Below are 24,676 nucleotides of genomic sequence, written 5' to 3'. Positions count from 1 at the left end.
AAATTTCTTGTTAAACTTAGCAAATGGAAGTGAAATAATGGACGTGATAGTCCAAGTTTATGGGGATAATGCAATGAAGAAAACAGCAGTGTACAAATGGATTAAACGTTTTTCTGAGGGGAGAGAAAGTGTCACTGATGAAGAAAGGTCAGGGAAGCCAGTAATGAACAGAACTGATGAAAACATTGCAAAGATTTGTTGAATTGTACATCAAAAACATCAGCTGACTGAGAAGCATAGCAGACCAAGTAATTATCGATAGAGAAACAGGAAAATTTTAACTGAAAATACTGGCATGATAAATGTGTGTGAATGAGCTCACCAATGAACATAAGCAAAGGAGAGTCGAAGTTTGCCAAGATCATTTGAAGAGGCAAGAAGATGTTTTGGGCCATGTTATCACTGGTGATGAAACATAGGTGTACCAATATGACCCTGAAACAAAGTGTCAAAGTGCACAACTAGAAAAGATCCACCTGTCCAAATCAAGAGTCAAAATGATGTTGCTAACCTTTTTTGATATCAGAGGGATTGTTCATTTTAGAATTGTAATCACTTAGAAATATTTGATAAGCGTGTAAATCAAATTTTAAATAAAACTTGAAACTTCATTATGAATTTGTACCAGCCGAACAGATAACCAAGTTTACTGTTTGGAAGTGCCTGAAAGGCTGTGTGAAAAAGTTAGATAAAAACAACCTGATCTTTTCGCCAACCACTCATGGCTCTTGCATCACAACAATTCACCAGCTCATATGGCACTGTCTGTGAGGAAGATTTTAGCCAGAAAACAACTGTATTGGAACACCCTTCCTACTCAACTGATCTGGCCCCCAATGACTTTTTTCTTTACCAGAAGATAAAGGAAATATTGAAAGGAAGACATTTTGATGACATTCAAGAAATCAAGGGTAATACAACAACAGCTCTGATGGCCATTCCAGAAAAGAATTCCAAAATTTCTTTGAAGGATGGACTAGATACTGGCATCAGTGCGTAGCTTCCCAAGAGGGAGTTCTTCGAAGGTGACCGTAGTGATATTCAGCAATGAGGTATGTAACACTTTTTCTAGGATGAGTTTGCAAACTTAATTGTCAGACCTTGTATGCGTGGTCTGTGTGTGTTTTAGGTGGGACTAGGGTGGGCCCAAAATATAGCTATTTCCCATTTCAGAAAGAGAATGAATGTCTGCGTCCAAAAAGATTTGTTTCCCCAGAATGTAGGTGGCTTGGATGCTTATTTCAGAAGTGTCATTCACATTTAGTTATCAATAAACTAGATATCTTAAGTTCTGATTTTGCAAAAATGGGATGTGGATGTCTAAAACTGAAAAATGTCCAAATAGCAAGGGGGCAATAGGGCATTTCAGAAGGAGAATGAACATCTGTGTCCAAAAAGATGGACGTTGGGAGTTAGACCTTCTACATGGGAGTGGATTGTCCAGGTTTCAGAAAAGTGTTCCTATTGAGCAGTGCTCCACTGGAGAGATTAGGGAAGGTCACCTTTCCCATTTCCAAGTTTGCTCCCTCTCTTTTCTGTTTTCTTCTTCCCTCCTGAAGGGCATAGAGAGAGTAGAGAGGGACAGATTCTTCAAACTTTCGAATAATAAAAGAACAAGAGGGCACTCGGAAAAGTTGATAGGAGACAGATTCAAAACAAATACTAGGAAGTTCTTTTTTACCCAACGTATGGTGGACACCTGGAATGCGCTTCCAGAGGACGTAATTGGGCAGAGTACGGTACTGGGGTTCAAGAAAGGATTAGACAAATTCCTACTGGAAAAGGGGATAGAGGGTATAGATAGAAGATTACTGCACAGGTCCTGGATCTGTTGGGCCACCGCGTGAGCGGACTGCTGGGCACGATGGACCTCGGGTCTGACCCAGCAGAGGCATTTCTTATGTTCTTAATTGATTAAAATGTACGAATTTTGAATTTTCCCCAAACTTCTGGGATTTCCCTGTATGATATGTTTAAAGGATATTTGGTGGAAATATTAAAGTATTCCTCTGACCTTATTCCTCCAGTTAACAAGATCTATTATCTCCCACGAGCTCCTGCCTGCTGCCCCAACTCGCTGCCCTGCTCTCGCCTCAAATCTCTCCTGCCTGCCGCCCCAACTCGCCACCCTGCTCTCGCCCCGAATCTCTCCTGCCGCCCCGACTTGCTGCTCTGCTCTCGCCCCGAATCTCTCCTGCCACCCTGACTCTCCTGCCCTTCCCCGCACTGCGAGCCTGTGGTTTTAGCCCGCGGGTTTAAAGTATATTAAAACCAAGGGCTCATGAAGAAAAAAAGAAGCAAAAAAAGTTTTTTAAAAAAGTTGCTGCTCTGTAAGCATGCGCAGACCATCTACAGATGGTCTGCACATGTGTCGGGATCGCTATTCAGTGTTCCATGCAGTTGGTTAGGGGCGTGATTTCAAGCGTCCTCATTTGCATGAGGATGCATCGTGAATCAGCCCCCCTGGACCCGGATCGGTAGGTCCGTTTAGTGAATCCCCCCCCCCCTCCTTTATACCAATAGCAAATTTAATTACCTCACTAGTTATTCCCCTCACTAGATCATTTATACATATGTTATAAAGCAGCTATCACTGCAAAGACCCCTGGGGAATGCTGCTATCTACCCTTCTCCATTGAGAGTGTTGGCCATTTAATCCTATTTTGAACCAGTTCTTAATCCACAATAGGAGATAAAGGGGATGGGACTTGATATACTGTTTTTCCTGTGTAGTTACAATCAAAGCATATTACATATCTTAGACAGGAACTTATTTGTATCTGGGGCAATAATGTGTTGAGTGATTTGCTCCAAGTCACAAGGAGCTGCAGTGAGAATTGAACTTACAACCTCAGGGAACAGAGACTGCTGCTCTAACCACTAGGCCACTCCTCCACTACAATAGGACACTATACCATTTCACCATGTATTTTAGAACAGACTCTATGCTGGTAGCTCCTATTCTGAGATACTAGCAAAACTTCAGACAGACATCTTGTCTTGGATGTATACATTTCAATTTGAAAGTCCTTTCTAAAACACTGCTACATGTTAGTGAGGATTATAAAATTCTATATTCATGTTGCCATCTGATTATCTGACTGGATCATTATTACTGATGTAGGAGGCGAGTAAATACTTGGAATAAAATATTGCTCTTAACTTTAGAAGAAGCTGGCAGCTTTTGACCTGAGGCTCTGCATAGGCTGAGGATCAACCCTTGTTGGAAGCACTGTGATAAGTACACAAAGATACTCCTGAGTTGTAAAGGGGAGTCCTTTGATTGGGTTGTTTTCTGAGGTTCACCACTATAGCATGTTATATAATGAGGCAGACAGGTATATCTTTGAAGATAAAGGCTAGAACTTTTGATTCCATAGAAACTTGAGGTTCTATTGAGGCCTTTTTATTTTGCGGTGTACAAGAGGGACAAATGGGGAGTTTAGTTTGCTGACATGTTTAAGTAGATTCTGACTGTGAACCAAAGGAAACATTAAACTATTTGAACAGATTGGATAAGTCTTTGTCCTTTAGAAGGCAGGCTTTCACTTAGAATGAGTCCAGAAGTGATGCTATAAAGGAAATCTCTGTTGTTAAATAGGTTGACTTGTCAGAATTTATGAGGAACCCTAGTACTGTAGGATCTTTAAAGCCCTCTGTAAAGAAGAGGGTCAGATAAGAAAATGGTGCTGCTAGAAACAAATCTTCAAAGTGTTAAAAAAAAAAAAAAAAATTCAGGAGACTTTGCTTGTGAGTGTGCTGCTAAGTCAATACCCTGGGAGCTGAGGAATGTCTAAAATGGAGGATTTGCAAACTAAACATAAATACAGGATGCAGCAAAGATACCTTCTGCAGTTAGGATATATGAGTTAAAGTATTGAGATCTAACAGCATTTGGTTATGTAGGGAAGAATTTTGGTGGGCAGAGTGTTCATTTTGAACCTTTCTTTCAGGCAAAAAATGCTGAAGTCCCTGTGGTCCAAGATGAGATCCAGTTCCCCATCTTCTTTGTGGTGAGAAAGCTTTTGAAATAGAGCCCCTGATTATTTCTCTGACAGTGGAACAGTTTCTATTGCACTGGCTTGATGTAGATGATTCTCATTCTTAAGAAATTGGTATGAGAATGTGGTAGGTGAGAGCAACTGGAAGGTTTTTTGGGAAGAATGGAAAGAAACCTTGAGGTTAAATCCAGACCTGATGATGCTGAGTACCCAGGAATCTGTTATTTTTTTCCATTTCTGTAGAAAAAAATTGTATCCAAGCCCCTATAGGTAGATAAAAAGCGACACTGTTTGGACGGTTCAATCAAAGAGATAATGGTTGTTTGGGCTGAACAGGAATAGTCTTCTTTCTTTCTGGGGAAACTTAGAGTAAGACTTGAACTTGGACCTGTTGAACTGACAGATAGAAAGGAGCTCCTTTCCCTATATGAGAAACTTCTATATTGGGTTATATTCATTTACCTAGAGAGTGACATAGGTTCTGAGACTAAAGCAGATAGATTTGCTAGGTCATATAATGATTTCTGATGGTACTGACCATCAGAAGGATGGTTAGGTGCATAGGAAGCAGAATGGCCAGCAAGAAAATAGGTGATAGTACCTCTTGATAAGTCTTTGGCCAGACCTCATTTGGAGTACTGAGTATAATTATGGAGACCACACCCCCCAAAACAGGATAGAGTCAGTCCAGACAGTGGCTACTAAAAAAAGGCAGTGGTCCTCATAGAGCACACAAGGGCAGACTTAAAGATCTAAATATGCTTACTTTGAAATAGAGAGTTGCATGGGGACAGAAATCTAGCCCATCCCCGCTTGTCTCTATAAAATCCCCCACCTATACCCATAGAGGGGCATAATCGAAAGGGACGTCTAAGTCCATTTACGTCCATCTCGCAAGTCGTCCAAAGTTAAAAAGAGCCTTTAAGACACTTTTTCGAAAGAGACGTCCAACTTTTTTTTACTTTCGAAAATCATCTAATTATACGTCCTGCCGATCTGATCGTCCAAGCCACTAAATCGTCCATCTTTATACCACATTTCCGTCCAACTTTCCTTCCAAGTCCAAAATGCCTAGAACAAGCCCTGTTGGACTTGGGAGGGGTCTGCAAAGTGATGGACTGCACACCCAGAAATGGCACCTAAATAGTGGGGTACCTTACAGGGCACTGCTGTGAACTTCACAAAAAGGGTACCATGTCTTCACCTCACTACAGCTCCCTTATAGGTCATGGTGAGCCCCCCAAACCACCTCCAGAATCCCCTAGACCCATTTATCTACCACCCTAATAGCCCTTATGGCTTCAGGAGCCACTTATATGCAAGTAAAAAAGGGTTTTGGGGGTGTATAGGAGAGTGCACATGTTTAAATATCAATGCAGTCATTACAGGGGCTTATGGGCATGGGTCCTCAACCCACCCCCAAGATGACTTAAGCTGCCTCTGGGCTGGACGACTAGGCTTTCCTATGCCAGGCAGCCACGTGATGATGGTCTGGAGGCTGAAATTTAAAGTTGTGAATAAAATATTTATGGGGTGGGGGGGTTGGTGATCACTGGGGTAGTGTATGGGGGTCTGTGTTATATGTTTTAAGTGCTTATCTGGTGAGTTTAGGTGGGTTTTTGTGATTTAGACCATGTTTTACATGGTCTAAGTCACAACGTCCAAGTTCCGTCTAAGCTCTGTTGTAAAACTTTCGGTTTTACATACTGTATGACTAAGTCTAAGCCAGCCCACGTCCCGCCCAACTCCCGCCCTCGACACGCCTCCCGAACCGCCCCATTTAGCTTTGGACGTTGAGCGGCACTATGAAGGCCTAGGTCGTTTAGAAATATGTCCAAAACCCGTTTTTATTATCGGAACTTGGACTTTTTTGAGAAATGTTCGTCCAAGTGCCAACTTAGGCCGGTTTTTGGACGTTTTTCTCTTTTGATTATGAGCCCCATAGCCTTCAGAAGTAGTTATATCAATTAATTATGCTACTGAAGTACATTAGAGGCCCTGGCAGAGACCCATTTATAAAGCATGTATTCTTCCCAATTACATTTCCAAATAAGCAAAGGCACTAATATTAATTGGGAAGAATACTTACTATGTAAATGGGTCTCTGCCAGAGCCTCTCATATAAATATAAAAAATAAATACTCTAGCTTATGAGGATTTCCTCAGAAGGTGACTAAAACTCCCTTTTGCCAATCTTAGCAGGCAGCAACATCTCTGAGCCACAGATTATGACACTTCAGTGGCTCAAGGATACTGCCAATGACTGCCACGCCTGATAGAAGGGAATTCCAGCTACCTTTGGAAGAGATCAGATGGCAGTGCTTAGAGATCCCCACCAGTTACAGGAAGGGTCAGAGCTGGGGCCAGTGTTGGACATGCTGGTGCCCAAGACATAAAATAAAGGAGGGCCCCTGATCCCTTTTCCTCCCTGCCTTCTCTCTAAGCTCCCCACCTTTGTCTGCCATCATGTTTCTATCAAAAAGGGCTGGGATAGGCAGGTGGGATCTCTCGGAGAGAGAAAGAGATAATGGTTACTGTGGATGGGCAGACTAGATGGGCCATTTGGCCTTTATCTGCCATCATGTTTCCATGTTTCACCTGCCATTTTTATCATGCTGACAGACCCTCACCAAATACAGAACAATGAATCACAAATTAGTAGACAAAAAATTGAGCTGGGAACCCCAAGAAGTTAAACTCAGCTGGTACTTCAACACTGGAGAAATAAAAACATAAATGTGTTTTGTTTTCTATTGCAGTGATTCCCAACCCTGTCCTGGAGGAACACCAGGCCAATCGGATTTTCAGGCTAGCCCTAATGAATATGCATGAGAGAGATTTGCATATGATGGAAGCGATAGGCATGCAAATTTGCTTCATGCATATTCATTAGGGCTAGCCTGAAAACCCAATTGGCCTGGTGTTCCTCCAGGACAGGGTTGGGAACCACTGTTCTATTGAACACAGTACAAAGACATCTGCTATAAACATTTTTTGAAGCTAACATATTTCAGTCAATAAATTCAAAATAAAATACTGAGATGGTGGCGATGAGGACTGTATCTGAATTCAAGAAAGCATGTGACAAACACAAAAGATATATAAGGGAGAGGAAGGGATTTTAGAGCTTAGTGGTTGATATGTATATGGGGAGGCTTGATAGGTGCATATAGTCTTTATCTGCTGTCATTTTCTATGTTTCACCAAAGATGTGACCTCTAACTAGGCAAGGTGCCTGTCCACAAAGACTGATGCTTTAAATCGAAAAGAAGTGTCAAAGACTCCATAATCTGAATAAATCAGATGAGTTCCACACTCACTGGCCTCAAATAAAATTGAAGTTAGTTCAATTTGAGCACAGAGGTTAGATGAAATTGCTTGAATGGCAAGATACTAATTTATTGAAATTTAGAAAACTTTTGTAAACCATTCTATTTCTAATTATTAGAGAGTGAGCTGGATTGGGTTTGGAGTGGGTATAATCAGGTAACGGTTTTATGGATTTTTGTTTTTATTCCATTTTACTATTTTATTGCATTAATAATTTGGGAGACTAATCTGGATAGGAAAGGCTTCTATACGCATAAGTTCCATTCACTGGTCATGCCCAGATTTTCAGTGGCACTTACCAATTAGTACTGTTGAAAATCTGGTCAGATTACTTTGGCTCTGCCCAAGCAGTGCCAGAGTGGTCCAGAGAACAGAGTCTGGCAGAGCTGGGAGGTATATGGCAATATTCAATCCACTAAATGGAAAACTATCCAGATAAAGTTAGGGCAAAATTAAGGCAGATCTAAATATTGTTGGTACTGGGATAAGGGTCGGTGGCCGCATTATACACAGATATTCAGCACTGGTACCCACATATGCTGAGCAGCAGCAGATGGGCAGTGTTGGAGTTGGAGGATCGCGCTTGATGTGACAACGGCGACAACATTGAATTTATACTGCACAGAAAAAGGCCCGGCAATCTAATTATGAATTCTTCCAAGAAAACTTGATGATGAGACATAAAGAATCAACATATAGTGCTGGAAGATAGTCCCCTAGGTCAGAAGGCACTCACCATACTATTAGGGAAGAGCTGACTGTCTCCCAGATTATGCCCAGTGTTTATGAAGCTGATGGATCAAAGCCACCAGGACGTCATGATGCTGATGTTGTTGGACAGAAAAGGGAGATCAGGACCTGTAAAGATATTCTCAACATAGGAACATGGAACGTACGAAGCATGAATCAAGGAAAACTGGAAATTGTTAAAGATCAATTGGAAAAAAACAAAATTGATTTGATAGGGATCAGTGAGCTCAAATGACAATGACAGGGCCATTTTCTATCAAACGAGCATTGGATCTGCTACTCTGGTCATGAAACATACAAGAAAAATGGTGTGGTATTCATCCTCAATAATAAGCTTTCAAAGACGGTACTAAAGTACAATGTTATCTGTGATAGTTGATAGAGTCATGTCAGTCCGTCTGCAGGGAAAGCCTATCTATGTCACCTTGATCCAAGTAAATGCACTTCTTGGTAGACAAAAGTGAATGCATTTGGAAATGCTCACAACCTTGACGTTATCCCCAAATGAAATTTGAAGGTAGTCTGGTAGGCATGGATGTTATTGACACACATTGGTCAGCAGTGTCATGGCCTCACATGGGAAGATATTTGATGGATCTCCTTCAGCTCATTAGAATCCAAAGTGGCCCAAGTGTAATGAAGACCATTGATTTAGATAGCTGGAAAATATTAAAGTTATGTACAGGAATGTAATCAGCAGTATACTTTTCTTGTTCTCTCTTGACTTTGACTTTGTGGATTAGCTTTGAAATACTGCTGCTTTCTGTTGGGATAGCGTAGCCTAGCATGCTATTATTCTGAATTGACATTAGATAATTAAAGTATTGTGCTGATCACAGCATTTTGTGAGAAAGACTAGTAGATAGTTGTCCAGTGTTTAAAGTTTATTGATTATATGCTAGTTTGTTACTGCGTTTTAAAAATATTTTTGTAAAATTTGTCATGTCTTTGACTTTAGACTTTTGCCACCCTAGGAGCAAATCTAGGCAGGAATTCCTGGATCATTTTTCTTGGTTTCTCTTTTAACATATATTCCAGTGCAATAAGTGAGATATTCTAGACCAGGGGTAGGCAATTCCGGTCCTTGAGAGCCACAGGCAGGTCAGGTTTTCAGGATATCCACAATAAATATACTTGAGATAGATTTACTTCTCAAGGAGGCAGTGCATGCAAATCCATTTCATACATATTTATTTGTGGATATCCTGAAAACCTGACCTGCCTGTGGCTCTTGAGGACTGGAATTGCCTACCCCTGTTCTAGACCAATGGGTAGTGTCCCCATGGCCTCGTGCCATGTGCTGAAAGAATCCTGTGTGGATTTTTTCTTTCTGTGCTTCTTCTGTACTTCACTGAGCTCCTAACTCTACCTTCAGTTTGTTCCTGCAGGACTGTGTTCACTCTGCTCTCCACACTTTATTCAGTATTTTTAGTACTTTTTTCTTTGGGATTCTTTTGCTCGGTGCAAAACAGTTAAGATTGGAAGACAAGAAACCCATTTTTTGAACAAACTTTGGATTTATTATCAGAGGGTTCCCTGAGGCAGCAGATTAAACACAGTCCATGTTGGGACCCTGGAGATAAGTCAGAGATAAGCTCAGAAGATGTCATATCATTTTCAAGTTTAAAACCATTTGAATTACCGTATTTTCGCGGATATAACGCGCACCCGTGTAAAACGCGCACACGGGTATAGCGCGCAGAAACCACGATGATATGTACAAAAACTTTTGTATACCGCGCTCACGGGTATACCGCGCATGATGCCCGACGCTCCTTTCGCCCGCCCTGACTTTCCGTGCGCTGTCCCGACTCTCCGTTCACCCCTCCTGACTTCCGTGCACTGCCCTGACTTTCCGTGCGCTGTCCCAACTCTCCGTTCACCCCCCCTGACTTCCGTGCACTGCCCTGACTTTCCGTGCGCTGTCCCGACTCTCCGTTCACCCCCCCTGACTTTCCGTGCACTGTCCCCCCTTGAAGTCCTGTCCCCCCTTGAAGGTCTGTCCCCATCCTGAAAGCCTGATGCCCCCCCCCCGACGTCCGATACATCCCCCCCCCGGCAGGACCACTCGCACCCCCACCCCGAAGGACCGCCGACTCCCCAACAATATCGGGCCAGGAGGGAGCCCAAACCCTCCTGGCCACGGCGACCCCCTAACCCCACCCCGCACTACATTACGGGCAGGAGGGATCCCAGGCCCTCCTGCCCTCGACACAAACCCCCTCCCCCCAACGACCGCCCCCCCCCAAGAACCTCCGCCCGTCCCCCAGCCGACCCGCGACCCCCCCTGGCCGACCCCCACGACACCCCCACCCGCCTTCCCCGTACCTTTGTGTAGTTGGGCCAGAAGGGAGCCAAACCCTCCTGGCCACGGCGACCCCCTAACCCCACCCCGCACTACATTACGGGCAGGAGGGATCCCAGGCCCTCCTGCCCTCGACGCAAACCCCCCTCCCCCCCCAACGACCGCCCCCCCCAAGAACCTCCGACCGCCCCCCCAGCCGACCCGCGACCCCCACGACCCCCCACCCCCCTTCCCCGTACCTTTGGTAGTTGGCCGGACAGACGGGAGCCAAACCCGCCTGTCCGGCAGGCAGCCAACGAAGGAATGAGGCCGGATTGGCCCATCCGTCCTAAAGCTCCACCTACTGGTGGGGCCTAAGGCGCGTGGGCCAATCAGAATAGGCCCTGGAGCCTTAGGTCCCACCTGGGGGCGCGGCCTGAGGCACATGGTCGGGTTGGGCCCATGTGCCTCAGGCCGCGCCCCCAGGTGGGACCTAAGGCTCCAGGGCCTATTCTGATTGGCCCACACGCCTTAGGCCCCACCAGTAGGCGGAGCTTTAGGACGGATGGGCCAATCCGGCCTCATTCCTCGTTGGCTGCCTGCCGGACAGGCGGGTTTGGCTCCCGTCTGTCCGGCCAACTACCAAAGGTACGGGGAAGGGGGGTGGGGGGGTCGTGGGGGTCGGCCAGGGGGGTCGCGGGTCGGCTGGGGGGGCGGTCGGAGGTTCTTGGGGGGGGCGGTCGTTGGGGGGGGAGGAGGGTTTGCGTCGAGGGCAGGAGGGCCTGGGATCCCTCCTGCCCGTAATGTAGTGCGGGGTGGGGTTAGGGGGTCGCCGTGGCCAGGAGGGTTTGGGCTCCCTTCTGGCCCGATATTGTCGGGAAGTCGGCGGTCCTTCGGGGTGGGGGTGCGAGTGGTCCTACCGGGGGGGGGGGGATGTATCGGACGTCGGGGAGTCGGCCGGGCAAGAGGGCTTGGGCTCCCTCTTGCTCCGATCGTGGATGCGGGTGCGGGTGGGAGCGCGTGCGAGCGGTCGTTCGGGGTGGGGGTGCGAGCGGTCCTGCTGGGGGGGTGAATCGGGCGTCGGGCGGGGTGGGAACTATGTTTAAAAACTTTTGTATACCGCGCTCAGGCATATAACGCGCGAGGGGTATGCGCGGTAGGTAAAAACGCGTATAACGCGCGCGTTATATCCGCGAAAATACGGTATATGTGTGGAGGGGCATAATCGAAAGGGACATCTAAGTCCGTTTACGTCTGTCTCGCAAGTCATCCAAAGTTAAAAAGAGCTTAAGACACATTTTCAAAAGATATGTCTAACTTTTTTTTTATTAAGAAAATCGTTTAACTATACGTCCTGCCGATCTGATCATCCAAGCCACTAAATCGTCCATCTTTATACCACATTTTCGTCCAACTTCCATCCAAGTCCAAAACGCCAAGAACAAAACCTGTTGGACGTGGGAGGGGTCTGCAAAGTAATGGACTGCACACCCAGACATGCCACCTAAACAGTGGGGTACCTTACAGGGCACTGCTGTGAACTTCACAAAAAGGGTACCATGGCTTCTCCTCCCTACAGCTCCCTTATAGGTTACGGTGAGCCCCCCAAACCACCTCCAGAATCCCCTAGACCCACTTATCTACCACCCCAATAGCCCTTATGGCTGCAGGAGCCACTTATATGCCAGTACAAAAGGGTTTTGGGGGTGTATAGGGGAGTGCACATGTTTCAATATCAATGCAGTGATTACAGGGGCTTATGGGCATGGGTCTATCTCTCTATGGGTCCCTAATCCACTCCCAAGATGGTTTAAGACGCCTCTGTGCAGCACGACTAGGCTTTCCTATGCTAGGCGGCCAGGTGATGATGGTCTGGAGGCAGAATTTTAAAGTTATGATTAAAATTTTTATGGGGATGGGGGGATTGGTGATCACTGGGGTAGTGTGTGGGGGGGTCTGTTTTATGTGTTTAAAGTGCTTATCTGGTGACTTTAGGTGGGTTTTTGTGACTTAGACCATGTTTTATATGGTCTGAGTCACAACGTCCAAGTTCCATCGATCGTGGGCTGTATAACTTTCAGATATACATGCGGTACGACTAAGTCTAAGCCAGCCCATGTCCCGCCCAACTCCCGCCCTTGACACGCCTCCCGAAACGCCCCATTTAGCTTTGGTCGTTCAGTGGCACTATGAAGGCCTAAGTCGTTTAGAAATATGTCCAAAACCCGTTTTTATTATCGGCACTTGGACGTTTATGAGAAATGTTCGTCCAAGTGCCGACAGGCCAGTTTTTGGACATTTTTCTCTTTTGATTATGAGCCCCTTAGCCTTTATGAGAGTAATAATATATGCAGTGATTGGATGGTGAGACCAATACTTGGGGACTTGTTCCTTCAATAGGTTTCCAGGTCTCTGAGCATACATATCATACCACGAATTCAAGGACATTGTCATTATTGCAAGACATTATTATAAGATGACATCTGACTCTGGGATAATTTTTTTAATGTTTTGAATGCTACATGTACTAATCTTTGCAATTAATGCATATGAACTTACCAGTAAGGGCTCACACCCTATTTCTGTGCTAATCAATTAGCATGCAGTAACATAGCTGCACTGTATAGTAAGGGAACACTTACTCACTGCTACCATAGACATGCCCCTCAAAAAATTTTGTAAAAAATTTCATGCACATTTACATCCTAATTCTATTTAAAAAGTCAAAAATTGTGTGCACCCAAATCGTGTATACCCAAATTGTGCATGCAATTTAATTAAATAACTAGCTAATTAGAGCCAATAATTGGCATTCTAACAAGCAATTATTGGTGTTAATTAAAATCACTTAAGGGTTACAGTATGTGCATAAACCTAGGCGCAAGATCCATGCTTAAATTTTACACCAGTCAAAAAAAGGGGTGCAGAAATGGGTAGATCATGTGCAGATTGGGGGCATCCCTATAAATTACGTTTGTAATTACAGAATTAGTATAAGAACATAAGAAACGCCTTCACCGGATCAGACCAAGGTCCATCTAGTCCGGCGATCCGCACACACGGAGGCCCATTTAGGTGCTCCTTTTTGGAGACCCGGTTTTCCCGTATCCCTCAATATGATCTGCAAGAAGGTGTGCATCTAACATGCGTTTGAAACCCAGCACAGTATTTTCTACCACCACCTCCTCCGGGAGAGCATTCCAAGCGCCCACCACTCTTTGTGTGAAACAGAACTTCCTGACATTTGTCCTGAACCTGCTGCCATTCAGTTTTAGGCTATGATCTCTTGTCCGCGTCACATCTGAAAATGTCAGTAATGCTGCTTCCTGGTCAATTTGATCAAATCCCTTTAATATTTTAAAAGTCTCTATTAGATCCCCACGCAGTCTTCTCTTTTCGAGGGTGAACAGTCCCAGTTTTCCGAGGCGTTCCATGTAGCTTAAATTCTCCATGCCTTTGACTAGTTTCATGGCTCGCCTCTGTACCCTCTCCAACAGAATTTTATCCTTCTTAAGGTATGGAGACCAGTGTTGGACACAGTATTCTAAGTGTGGTCTGACCATTGTTCTGTAAAGTTGCATTATAACATCTTCCGACCTACTCGTGATCCCCTTCTTAATCATGCCTAACATCCTATTTGCTTTTTTCGCCGCCGCCGCACATTGAGCCGATGGTTTTAGGGTTCTGTCTATCAGCACCCCCAAATCCCTTTCTTGTTCGCATTTGGCTAATGTCACCCCCGACATCTTGTATTCATGTTCTTTGTTTTTCTTTCTCAGATGCATCACCTTGCATTTGTCTATGTTAAAACTCATCTGCCACTTTATCGCCCACGTTTCCAGCTGATTTAGATCTTTCTGAAGATCCTCACAGTCCCTTTGAGAGCCAACCGCCCGACATAGTTTTGTATCATCCGCAAACTTGATTATATTACAAGTTGTTTCCTCTTCCAGGTCATTTATAAAAATATTGAACAAAATGGGACCAAGAACCGAGCCCTGGGGCACACCGCTGGTCACCTTTTCCCATTCCGAGAATTTCCCATTTATGGTTACCCTCTGCGTTCTGTTCTCTAACCAATTTCCAATCCATCCGTGCACTTCTCCTCCTATTCCATGACTTAATAGTTTACTCATAAGCCTTGCATGCGGAACCTTGTCAAACGCTTTTTGGAAGTCCAAGTAAATTATGTCCACTGGATCTCCACTATCTATTTGCTTGTTAACCTTCTCAAAGAATTGAAGTAAATTTGTCAAACATGACCTCCCTTTCCTGAAGCCGTGTTGACTATCTCTCATTAGGTTGTGCTTATCCAAGTGTTGTACAATGCGGTCTTTAATTAGTGTTTCGATTATCTTCCCAGGAACCGATGTGAGACTCACCGGTCTGTAGTTTCCTGGTTCACCTCTTGATCCTTTTTTGAAAATTGGGATGACATTTGCTATCCTCCAGTCGTCTGGTACTTGCCTGGTTCTAATTGACATGTTAGCTAAGGATTGTAGTAGTTCCCCAATTTCTATCTTAAGTTCCTTTAAAACTCTCGGGTGAATCCCGTCCGGTCCAGGGGATTTATCACTTTTTAGTTTGTCAATCTGAAAGTAAATCTGGTCCAACTCCACATTTATTGATGTTAGGCTCTCCTCTATGCCTCTGGTGAATACCCTCCCAGTGTCTGGCATTGTTGTAATGTCCTCGTTTGTGAAGACAGAGGCAAAGAATGAATTTAACCTATCAGCAACCTGTTTGTCTTCTTTGATTGACCCTATCATTCCTTGGTCGTTCAGAGGGCCCACAGTTTCTCTTGTTGTTTTCTTCCCTTTTATATATCTAAAAAAGGGCTTAAAGTTTTTATTTTCTTGCGCTATCTTTTCTTCATAGTCCTTTTTGGCTTGTATTACCGCTTTATGACACTTTTTCTGGTCGATTTTGTGACAGTTCCAGGCCTCCATCGTTTTTTCCCGTTTCCATTTTTTAAATGAGTTCCTCTTCTCGCTTACTGCAACCTTCACCTCTTTGGATAACCAAGCTGGTTCTCCTTTGTTTTTTCGCCCTCCTTTGGATATCTTCGGTATGTAAAGATTCTGAGCTTCAATGATGGTGTTTTTCAGTAGAGACCATGCTTGTTCAACTGAATGGATTTCTGCTTTGCCCTTCTTGAGCCGTTTTTTAACCATGGTTCTCATGCTGTCGTAATTTCCTTTTTTGAAGTTAAAGGTTGTGGTTTTAGTCTTGATTGGCTTCCCCTTTCCGATGCCAATGGTAAAATTGATCATATTGTGATCACTTGTCCCCAGCGGGGCTGTAACTTCTACATCTGCTGTCCTTCCAGTAATGCCATTTATAACCAAGTCCAGGATTGCGTTTCCTCTTGTCGGTTCTCCCACCATTTGTTCAAGGAAACAATCTCCTATCATCTCCAGGAATTTTGTCTCTCTGCCGCAGTTTGACGTTCCTAGTTTCCAGTCTATCCCCGGAAAGTTGAAGTCCCCCATGATCGTTACATTTCCTGATTTACATCCACTGTGAATTTCCTCCATCATTTCTTTGTCTGTTTCTTCAGTCTGTCCTGGTGGTCGATAATAGAGGCCAATTTGTATATCTGCTTCTTTTTGTCCAGGAATCTTTATCCAGAGGGACTCTAGTTTACCATTTGTTCCATCTCCCCCTCTCTAACAGACTCTATTTCCTCCTGGACGTACAGGGCAATGCCTCCCCCTTTTTGCCCAATCCTATCTCTTCTGTATAGTTTATATCCTTGCAATGCCGTGTCCCATACATTTTCTTCATTCCACCACGTTTCTGTTATTCCTATGATATCCAGTTGTTTATTTCTTGCTAGTTCTTCCAGTTCGCCCATTTTGTTTCTTAAGCTTCTAGCATTTGTATACATACATTTAAGATCTGTTCGTGCTAATTTCCTGGATTTAGTGGTTCTCCCACCACTTTTTGTATCCATTTGATCTTTTTCATTTTCATCGCCTCCCGTAGTTTCATCTTGTTCTTCCCCTATAGTTGTGTGGTTTTTTTGAAGTTTCATCTTCCGGATATCCTGGTGTCCGGGCCATCGACTGGTTGTCGACTGTCGGCTCTCCCCTGACCTTTAGTTTAAAACCTTCTCAATGAACTTCTTCATGTTCTCAGCTAGGACTCTCGCTCCCTGCTTGGTGAGGTGTAGACCGTCTTTTCTAAAGTACCTGCTTTTTCCCCAGAATGTTGTCCAGTTTCGCCAAATTTAGGTACCAGTATTTGCACAATGTTTTTGTTGCTGCAAATGGCCATGCCTAAATTTAGTTGTGGTTCCAAGGTATAAATGCTATTCTATAAACTGCACCTAACTTTAAGCGTGATTTACAGAATAGCACTTTTTTCAGTTCTGATTTTTTAGGCACAATATATAGAATTCATTCCTTGGTGTGCACACGTTTGGCACTTACTGCAGGATACCTGAGCAGTAAGCCATTTTAAGCTCTGTTCCAATGGCAGTCTTTGTAATCATTTTGAAATTGGAACAGGCAGGCAGAACCGACTGAGAATCATTCAAGTTTTATTATGTCTTCTTATCCTGCATTTTGGTTAAAAACCTTCTTAGTAGCTTACAATCTAAAAACAGGAAGGGGGCGCATCGCAATATTCCGGATATTAGAGTGGGAATAGAGGGTAGTAGTGGCGTGGTAGGGGAGGGCTGCTGGGGGGAAAACTGCCCCAGGTGCAGTCTTCGCGGGGGGGCACTGGCACTTCTCCCCCGCTACTCGCGTACCTCACAGGACCAGGACGGGACGTCAGAAGGGAGCTGAGGCTGGCACGAGCAGCAGGCGGAAGATGCTGTTCATGCCAGGAAATATCTCAAGAGGTATGCTGGGGGTGGGTACACAGCGCTCAAGCAGTAGAGGAAAGTGGGGAATGCACGGTGCAGCGATGCCAGGTGCCACCACCCCAGGTGCCAACCTCCCTCTCTACGCCACTACAATTTCTGATAGGAAAGGGGGAGAGGGAAAAACATAAGGATAGCTATGTAAACCTTCAAATCCAACTAAAGAAAGGAGACATGGGACGCGGGAGAAAGAAAAGAACAAAATTGTGTATATATCTCTAAAAAGGAATATCTGCAACTCACAAGACTGCCACCAGAAGTACCAGAAGCCATTTAGAGCAGAATCTAGCCATGGGCAAGAGTAAGTGGGGATCACTCCTGCCCCCTCTAGCCACCAGTGACATGATAGGCCCAGGAGAGGGCTGCTGCCAGCACATGGGTTTGAGAGGGGGATTCTTTCATTGGTGGAAGAAAGAAGGGATTGAGGGCAATGTAACAATGGTGTATCTAGTATATTTGACACTCAAGGCTGATCATTTTTAACACCCCCCTCCTCTATACAAAAAAATTATTTTTTAGTAATAATTCATGAGTTATACAACAAGAGTGCACCTAGGAAAAGGCAGCATCTTAAATACTGCAGTGATCACTAGAACATGAATACACCCATTGTAAAACTAAACAGGCTAGATCAGTGGTTCCCAACCCTGTCCTGGAGGACCACCAGGCCAATCAGCTTTTCAGGCTTGCCTTAAAGAATATTCATGGAGCAGATTTGCAAGCCTGTCACTTCCATTATATGCAAATCTCTCTCATGAATATTCATTAGGGCTAGCCTGAAAACCCGATTGGCCTGGTGGTCCTCCAGGTTAGATTAATACAGATCGATCCAGCATAGTCAGTGCTATGCTTTTACTTTAAACAATGTAGTTCTACCACTTTTCTTTTGTTCCAGTTTGTCTGTTCATCCTATGAAGTCTTTGTATGACTACTTAAAACTTAGTGTTCTGACATATATTTTTAAATACAGAACACTAAGTTTTAAGTAGTCATACAAAGACTTCATAGGATGAACAGACAAACTGGAACAAAAGAAAAGTGGTAGAACTACATTGTTTAAAGTAAAAGCACAAATGGGAAGGACATAAGGAACGTAAGGAAGTTCTTCTTCACACAGAAAGTGGTAGAAAACTGGAACGCTCTTCCAGAGGCTGTTATAGGGGAAAACACCCTCCAGGAATTCAAGACAAAGTTAGACAAGTTCCTGCTAAACGAGAATGTACGCAGGGCACTGGTTTTTGACCTAAGTGCCGCCGCATGAGTGTACTGCTGGGCACAATGGACCACTGGTCTGACCCAGCAGCGGCAATTCTTATGTTTTTATGTTCTTATACCAGACTTTGCATATAATGTAACACCACAGAATCAGTGATACTTGTCTTCTAATACTGTGCAAAATATAAAGATAGCAGATGTAAATTTGAAAAAACTGACATAACAATCATCACTTTACAAATTAACAAATAGAAATAAAACATAAAATAGAAAATAAGAAAATACCATTTTAATGGGCTAATCTATTTTTCAGTTAGCTTTCAGAGGCCAAAACCTCCTTCCTCAGGTCAGTACCTGTTACGGTATCCTGTCCTGACCCAAAGGAAGGGGGGTTTTGGTCTCCAAAAGTTAGTAGTCCAATAAAAAGATTACCTTATTTCCATTTTCTATTTATAAACATTTATCAATAAAACTACAATATTACTTTATTCTAAATCAACAGAAAAAATATTTTTTCTACTTTTTGTCATCTCTGGTTTCTGCTTTCCTCATCTTCTCTTCACTCTCTTCTTTCCATCCTGCATCTGTTCTCTGTCTCCCATGTAGCATCTGCCCTCTTTCTCTGTCCCTTCCATTTACTGTCCACTCTATCTCTCTGCCCTCTGCATCCACTGACCATACTCCCTCTCCCCCTTCTATATGGCATCTTCCCTCTTTCAATGGTCCTTCGTCTATCCTGAGCCCCTTCTCTCATTTATTCATGATTCATTTAACTTCCCCCCTCCCCCATGCTTTGGCATTTCTCTCTTTTCCTTTCCACCCCACTCCAAGGTTTGGCATCTGTCTCCTTCCCTTCCCTCCCCCCATGCACTGGCATCTCTTATCTCTTCTTTCCTTTCCTTCTATCACTCCCTTCCCCTCCTCCTCTATGCTCTGGCAACTCTTCTTCTTCCTTTCTCTTCCTCCCTCCTTTCTCCTTGGTCTGACATCTCTGTCTCATTCCCTTCCTTCCCCCTATGCTCTGGCATTTTTCTCCTCTCCTTCCCTTACATCTCTCCGTATCCTTTTCCCCTTCATGCTCTATCACCACCTCTCCTCCCTTCCCCCTCCATGCTTTGGCATTTCCTCTCCTTCCTCCCCCCTCCCTCTCCCATGGTCTGGCATTTCTCCATTCCCTTCCATTCCCTGGTCCCCTCCCTCTCCCATGGTCTGGCATTTCTCCATTCCCTTCCATTCCCTGGTCTTCCTTCTCCCTCTCCACAATTGGATGGCTTTTTCTCTTACCCCTCCCTCCTCCTTCAATTGGGTGCAGTATTACTTCCCCTTCCTGCTGGGATGGGTACCTCTCTCTCTCTTACCATCAGCAGTGGTAGCTTTCACAACTTCACATGCTCATTCTGGCTTCTACCATACTCTCTGCTGGTCCCATCTACTTCCTGCTTCCTTGAAGGCAGTACCTGTCTCTCTACAAAAATGTCTAGTTCCTGCATAGTCAGGACCTTCAGAGAGGTGGGGCAGGCTAGCGGCAGAAGGCTTACCTTGCTGCTGCCAGCTACCCAAAGATTAAATTACAGCAGCCAGGCCCAGGAAGGAGGTAGGTGGGGGAGTCAGGAGAGCTGGCTAAACCCGGACAGACTCCCCCATTTAAAAACATCCAGGCACCCGGCAGTCCTCTATAAAGGGGACATGTCCGGTTTTTCCTGGATGTCTGATAACCCTATACATTGTGACAAACCCAGCACCAGCTCTAGTTTTGCCCCTGGTAAGATCCGGTGCAGAAGAGCTGACCAGGTTGATTCTGGCGGTCAACTTGAGGCTGATCTCTCTGGCCCCTATATTCAGAATGATAGTGGTATGGGACAGAGGCAGGCAGACTGTCAACAGCAGCCGTCAGGCTATAGGGCAGCTAGAGAAGCTACAAGGAATGTAGCTGCTCTGAATAAACCCAGGCAGAGAAAAGCTGCTTTAGAACCAAAGCCCATCCCCCGCTACAGGCTGAAGGGGATTGGCTCTGAGCTGCTTAAGAGCAGACTGATGCAAGCAGCAAGGGGAGGAGCGAGTGACCAGGGTGAGCACTCCGACAGCCCAAGGCAGGGCAGGAGCCGCCAGGGAGCCAGGCAGCAGAGCCAGAAGTTCCAGATTGGCCTATGCAGGAGGAGGAAGAAATCCTCCCCACCTCAAGCTTTCAGATTGCTGATTGTGTGGAAAGCATGGAGGTACAAGTTGCTGGTCCTGTACATGAGAACCAGATAGATCTTATGAACACAAATTGAGCCAGGCAGTGAGTAGCTGGAAAGCAGTGAATGTGGGGTTTGTTTGTTTTTTCCCCCCTTCTGCCTTTCCTTTTGTGCCAGAAAGCCTGAAGAATTTGCCATTTGCTTTTGAAGCTAACTAATAGTTTGATTTCAGAAATTGACTTACTTGAATGCTGGCACCTGATGTTTTTCTAAAAGTAAAGGTTGAAATTATAGAACCTGTGAACTGTGTGAATGAGTTTGTTTGGAATTTTGCAAACATACTGTGGCTACCGTTTGCTGGCAGCTAATCACCTGATCTCACACAGCTGCCTTGCCTTCCTGAAGGTAGCTGAAGAGACCGGGGTTCTTTGCAAGGCAGTGCTGGGGCTTACTGCCAAACAAAGTTTCTAACCTTTGCTGTGACACAAGTTTGTTTAGTCCCTGTCTTGACTGCTGGAAGTTATTTATGTTTTATGCTTCTAACAAATACTGTTGAGAAGAAGTTTGAGCCATGTTTGAATACCATTATAAAGCATATTGCTGAATCAGAGTGCAAGAACTCTGACAAGATAACCTGTATGGGATTTTTGCTTGTATATTTTGATTTTCCCTTTTGTTCAGCTGAATTTATTTTGCCAATATTTGCCTTTTATGTTTCACCTTTTTGGGACCACCAAGGTCAGAATAAAGCTTTGATTCTTTATTTAAGAATGCTGTCTGAGGAGTGATAACTTGAAGCCTATATTGACCCTTGCCTCCCAAGCCTAGGCACGCACCTAGGGCTAACTAGAAGACCTGAAGATACCCTTGTTAAAGGGGACACGCCAGAATTCCAGTGTTTGTCACAAGATAGCTCTGCGCTGAGGAGTGTTGGTGACAACATGTATATCTTGGAAAATTTCCCCCCTGTTATTTACATCTGTTCCAAGTTGCACATAATGCCCAACTAACCTGAATTTAGGACCTGCAAATTTGGAGGAGCGCTTGATGAAGGAGGAAGGAGATATTGCTACGTCTGATGTTGAAAACCACCTCCCATGGGACAAAGATTTACCTTCAAAGGATTGCTCCCTAATTAACTTTTCTTGAATATGCAAGTTAACAAAATCCTCCACATATTGTTTATGGATAAGTAGTGTACCACATATTCATCTACAGTACATGCTACCACTTACACATAAACCCCTGGATCCTATATATAGCGCTGAGATTTTGATGTTGAAAATTGAATGGGGTGCACATCCTAATTTGCTAATGAGCTAGTCATTGATGGTAACAATCTATTGCAATTAATTGGCAATAATTGGAATTTGCACATGCATCTGCCTGCGTGCTGTTCTATAACCCCTCATGCTAAATACTGTAGCAAGCAACTCGAAAGGGGAAGGGGCAGGGGCTTTCCAAAAAGTTGTACTTGGGGTTAAAGAACAGCCCCAGTTCTGTACTGAAGTGCGAGGAGTTGAGCACCAGAATTTACACCAGCTTTTAGCTAGCCTAAAGACTGGTGTTCAACTTTAGGCATGGGAATCAGCATGAAATTCTATAAATAGCGCTCAACACAGTGCATCATTTAGAGAATAGCACTCCTGGCCAATTTTTTCCATATCCTCTAATTCTATAACATCGGGAGCCCAAGTTTGTGTACACAATTTATAGAATAAGGTCAGTGGTGTGTGCAACTTAATTTAATAATTGGCTATTAATTTGAACTGACTTAAATTGGTGTTAACTGGCTGTAGTTGGCATGCACAAATTTCTGTAGCTGGTATTTGAAAAGTTCTATACTAAATTTTAATTGCATGCAACTTCCCGGGGAAATGTAGGAATTAGGTGCACAGGTTATAGAATACTAGGAGTTATGTGCCAAACTGCCAACTGTTTGGCACAACCACTTAAACCAGCATTTGACCTGATATAAATGCTAAAGACTATAGTTACAGACTCAGTCAAAAATCACATAGGGAAAAATACCATACAAGGTATCAATAAAGGAAGTTTAAAAATACCATATAACATCAAAGAAAGCTTCCCATAATTATCAAATGTATATTTGTTCTCAAACTCAATCTATACAATTTTCTGTACCATTTTCTCAAGGGAACTCAGAACATTTTACATTAATTTATTCAGGTACTCAAGCATTTTCCCCTGTCTGTCCCGGCAGGCTCACAATCTATCCAATGTACCTGGGGCAATGGGGGGATTAAGTAACTTGCCCAGGGTCACAAGGAGCACAAGGTGCTGAGGCTGTAGCTTTAACCACTGCGCCACAGTGGTTAGGATTGTGCTCAGAGATGTGGTGGGGCTCAAGGGGGTAAAACTCCCAACCACCTCATCAACCAATCATTGCATGATCCTCCAGCAGTGCTTCTGAGTGTCTTGGAAGAAATGAGAGGTTTCCTCTTATCAGAAATCTCATCCTTCTATGCTGATCGATAATCTTTTTAAATAAATACACTTTATGGTTTCCTGAAGCAGTGAATGAAACGTGTCACATCAAAACCACCAAATAGATAAGTGTTTTTCACTTTCAAAAACTTCTTTAAGAAATCAAGATTTCCACGTCATTTTTAAATTGAAAATTTGCACAATAACTAAAAATATGGAGGATCATGTAATGATAGGGTGGTGAGGTGGTTAGGGGTTTTACCTCCTTGAGCCCCTCCAGGTCTCTGAGCACAATCCTACCATTTAAAAAGTTTATTGAGTTTGAGAACAAATAAGAACATAAGAATAAGAACATAAGAAGTTTATTGAGTTTGAGAACAAATATATATTTGATGATTACGGGAAGCTTTCTGTGATGTTATACGACTATAGTTGGTCAGGAAACTGTAGACTTATGCTAGTATTCTATAATGGCAGTTCCTTGCAGGACTGCCATTCTAGAATTCACATGTGGAGGGCCATTTTCGATGGGTCATTTATTGTAAGTCCAACTCAGGATGCCAAGACTTGGATGCCCAAAAACAGAGCCTAGCCTTGGGCAAGCTTAAGCGGCCCTAAGTGCCTCCCTAGGCTTGCAAAAGCACCTACAATGTAGGCAGCTTGCCTCGGGGTGTTTTTTCTTTTTTTAATGTGCATCATGATTGGCTGGCTAGACAGCGGTAGGACGCCTACAATTGGGACCTCGTTTATAGAATCTGCCCCTAAATGTCTGTTTCCTCCATCTAAATCATACAAGACACACAATATATATTACACACCATTTCTTCTGGAAAGTACATCTAGTGTCTTTCAGCTTATTTACATTATAGGCCTCAGAATCGGAGCCTATGCACAGTTATAATATCACAAACTGGAATAGTCAGTGTAGTGTTTTTACTCCTTGCTCCAATCATCGGCCAAAGAATTAAATACTATTAATCTTTTTTCTTTTTTTATCTTTGTTTAGGAAGATTTTTTATTTTATCAAAATTTACTCTTAACAATTTATAAATATTTTTCTCCTCCATCTAAATGACATATACAAAATTACCCTGATAATATGATTAACAGGACCAAAACTTTTTTAATTTTTTAGGCCTTCTTCATATCAGTCAGATTCGTGGAAGTCAATTCATGACAGAGTGCGGAGTCTTCTGAACACACATGGTGCCAGGCAGAGGCTTTCATTGGTGAGTTCTTATATTTAGCAGGCAGTGAAGATTTAAGTATTATTTTATTATTGCTGAATTGTTTTTCTCTGTTGTGATTTCATTGTTATTTTCGTGCATAAAACTCCATCAGTTAAAATTAATTTGTTTCATATTATCTAATATGAAATATTTTTCCCAGAACCACTAATAGTTCTGGTAACAAGTTCATTAATGATGATTGGTATTTCATCCAAACTGACAGCATTGTGAAAAAAACTTGTTTCTAGAACCTTTGATGTAGAACAGGGGTGCCCACACTTTTTTGACTCGCGAGCTACTTTTAAAATGACCAAGTCAAAATGATCTACCAACAATAAAATTAAAAAAAAACACAACGGACACCGTACGCA

The 24,676-nt window shown here is 43.6% G+C and overlaps 1 protein-coding gene across 4 annotated transcripts in view; it reads left to right on the top strand.

Moving 5' to 3' along the window:
• Positions 1–24,676, top strand: part of SPATA6L (spermatogenesis associated 6 like) — a 200,189-nt gene that overhangs the window by 169,437 nt on the left and 6,076 nt on the right. For 3 of the 4 annotated variants that reach the window (XM_033925515.1, XM_033925542.1, XM_033925533.1), the window contains 2 exons: positions 3,954–4,013; positions 24,212–24,305. In XM_033925515.1, the coding sequence (XP_033781406.1) occupies positions 3,954–4,013; positions 24,212–24,305 (154 nt within the window). The remainder of the gene's footprint in view (positions 1–3,953; positions 4,014–24,211; positions 24,306–24,676) is intronic. The other variant, XM_033925524.1, reaches the window with a different exon arrangement.

The sequence above is a fragment of the Geotrypetes seraphini genome, chromosome 1 (assembly GCF_902459505.1).
Source record: "Geotrypetes seraphini chromosome 1, aGeoSer1.1, whole genome shotgun sequence".
Classification (NCBI taxonomy): domain Eukaryota; kingdom Metazoa; phylum Chordata; class Amphibia; order Gymnophiona; family Dermophiidae; genus Geotrypetes; species Geotrypetes seraphini.
This window is presented reverse-complemented; position numbering and strand designations above follow the sequence as displayed.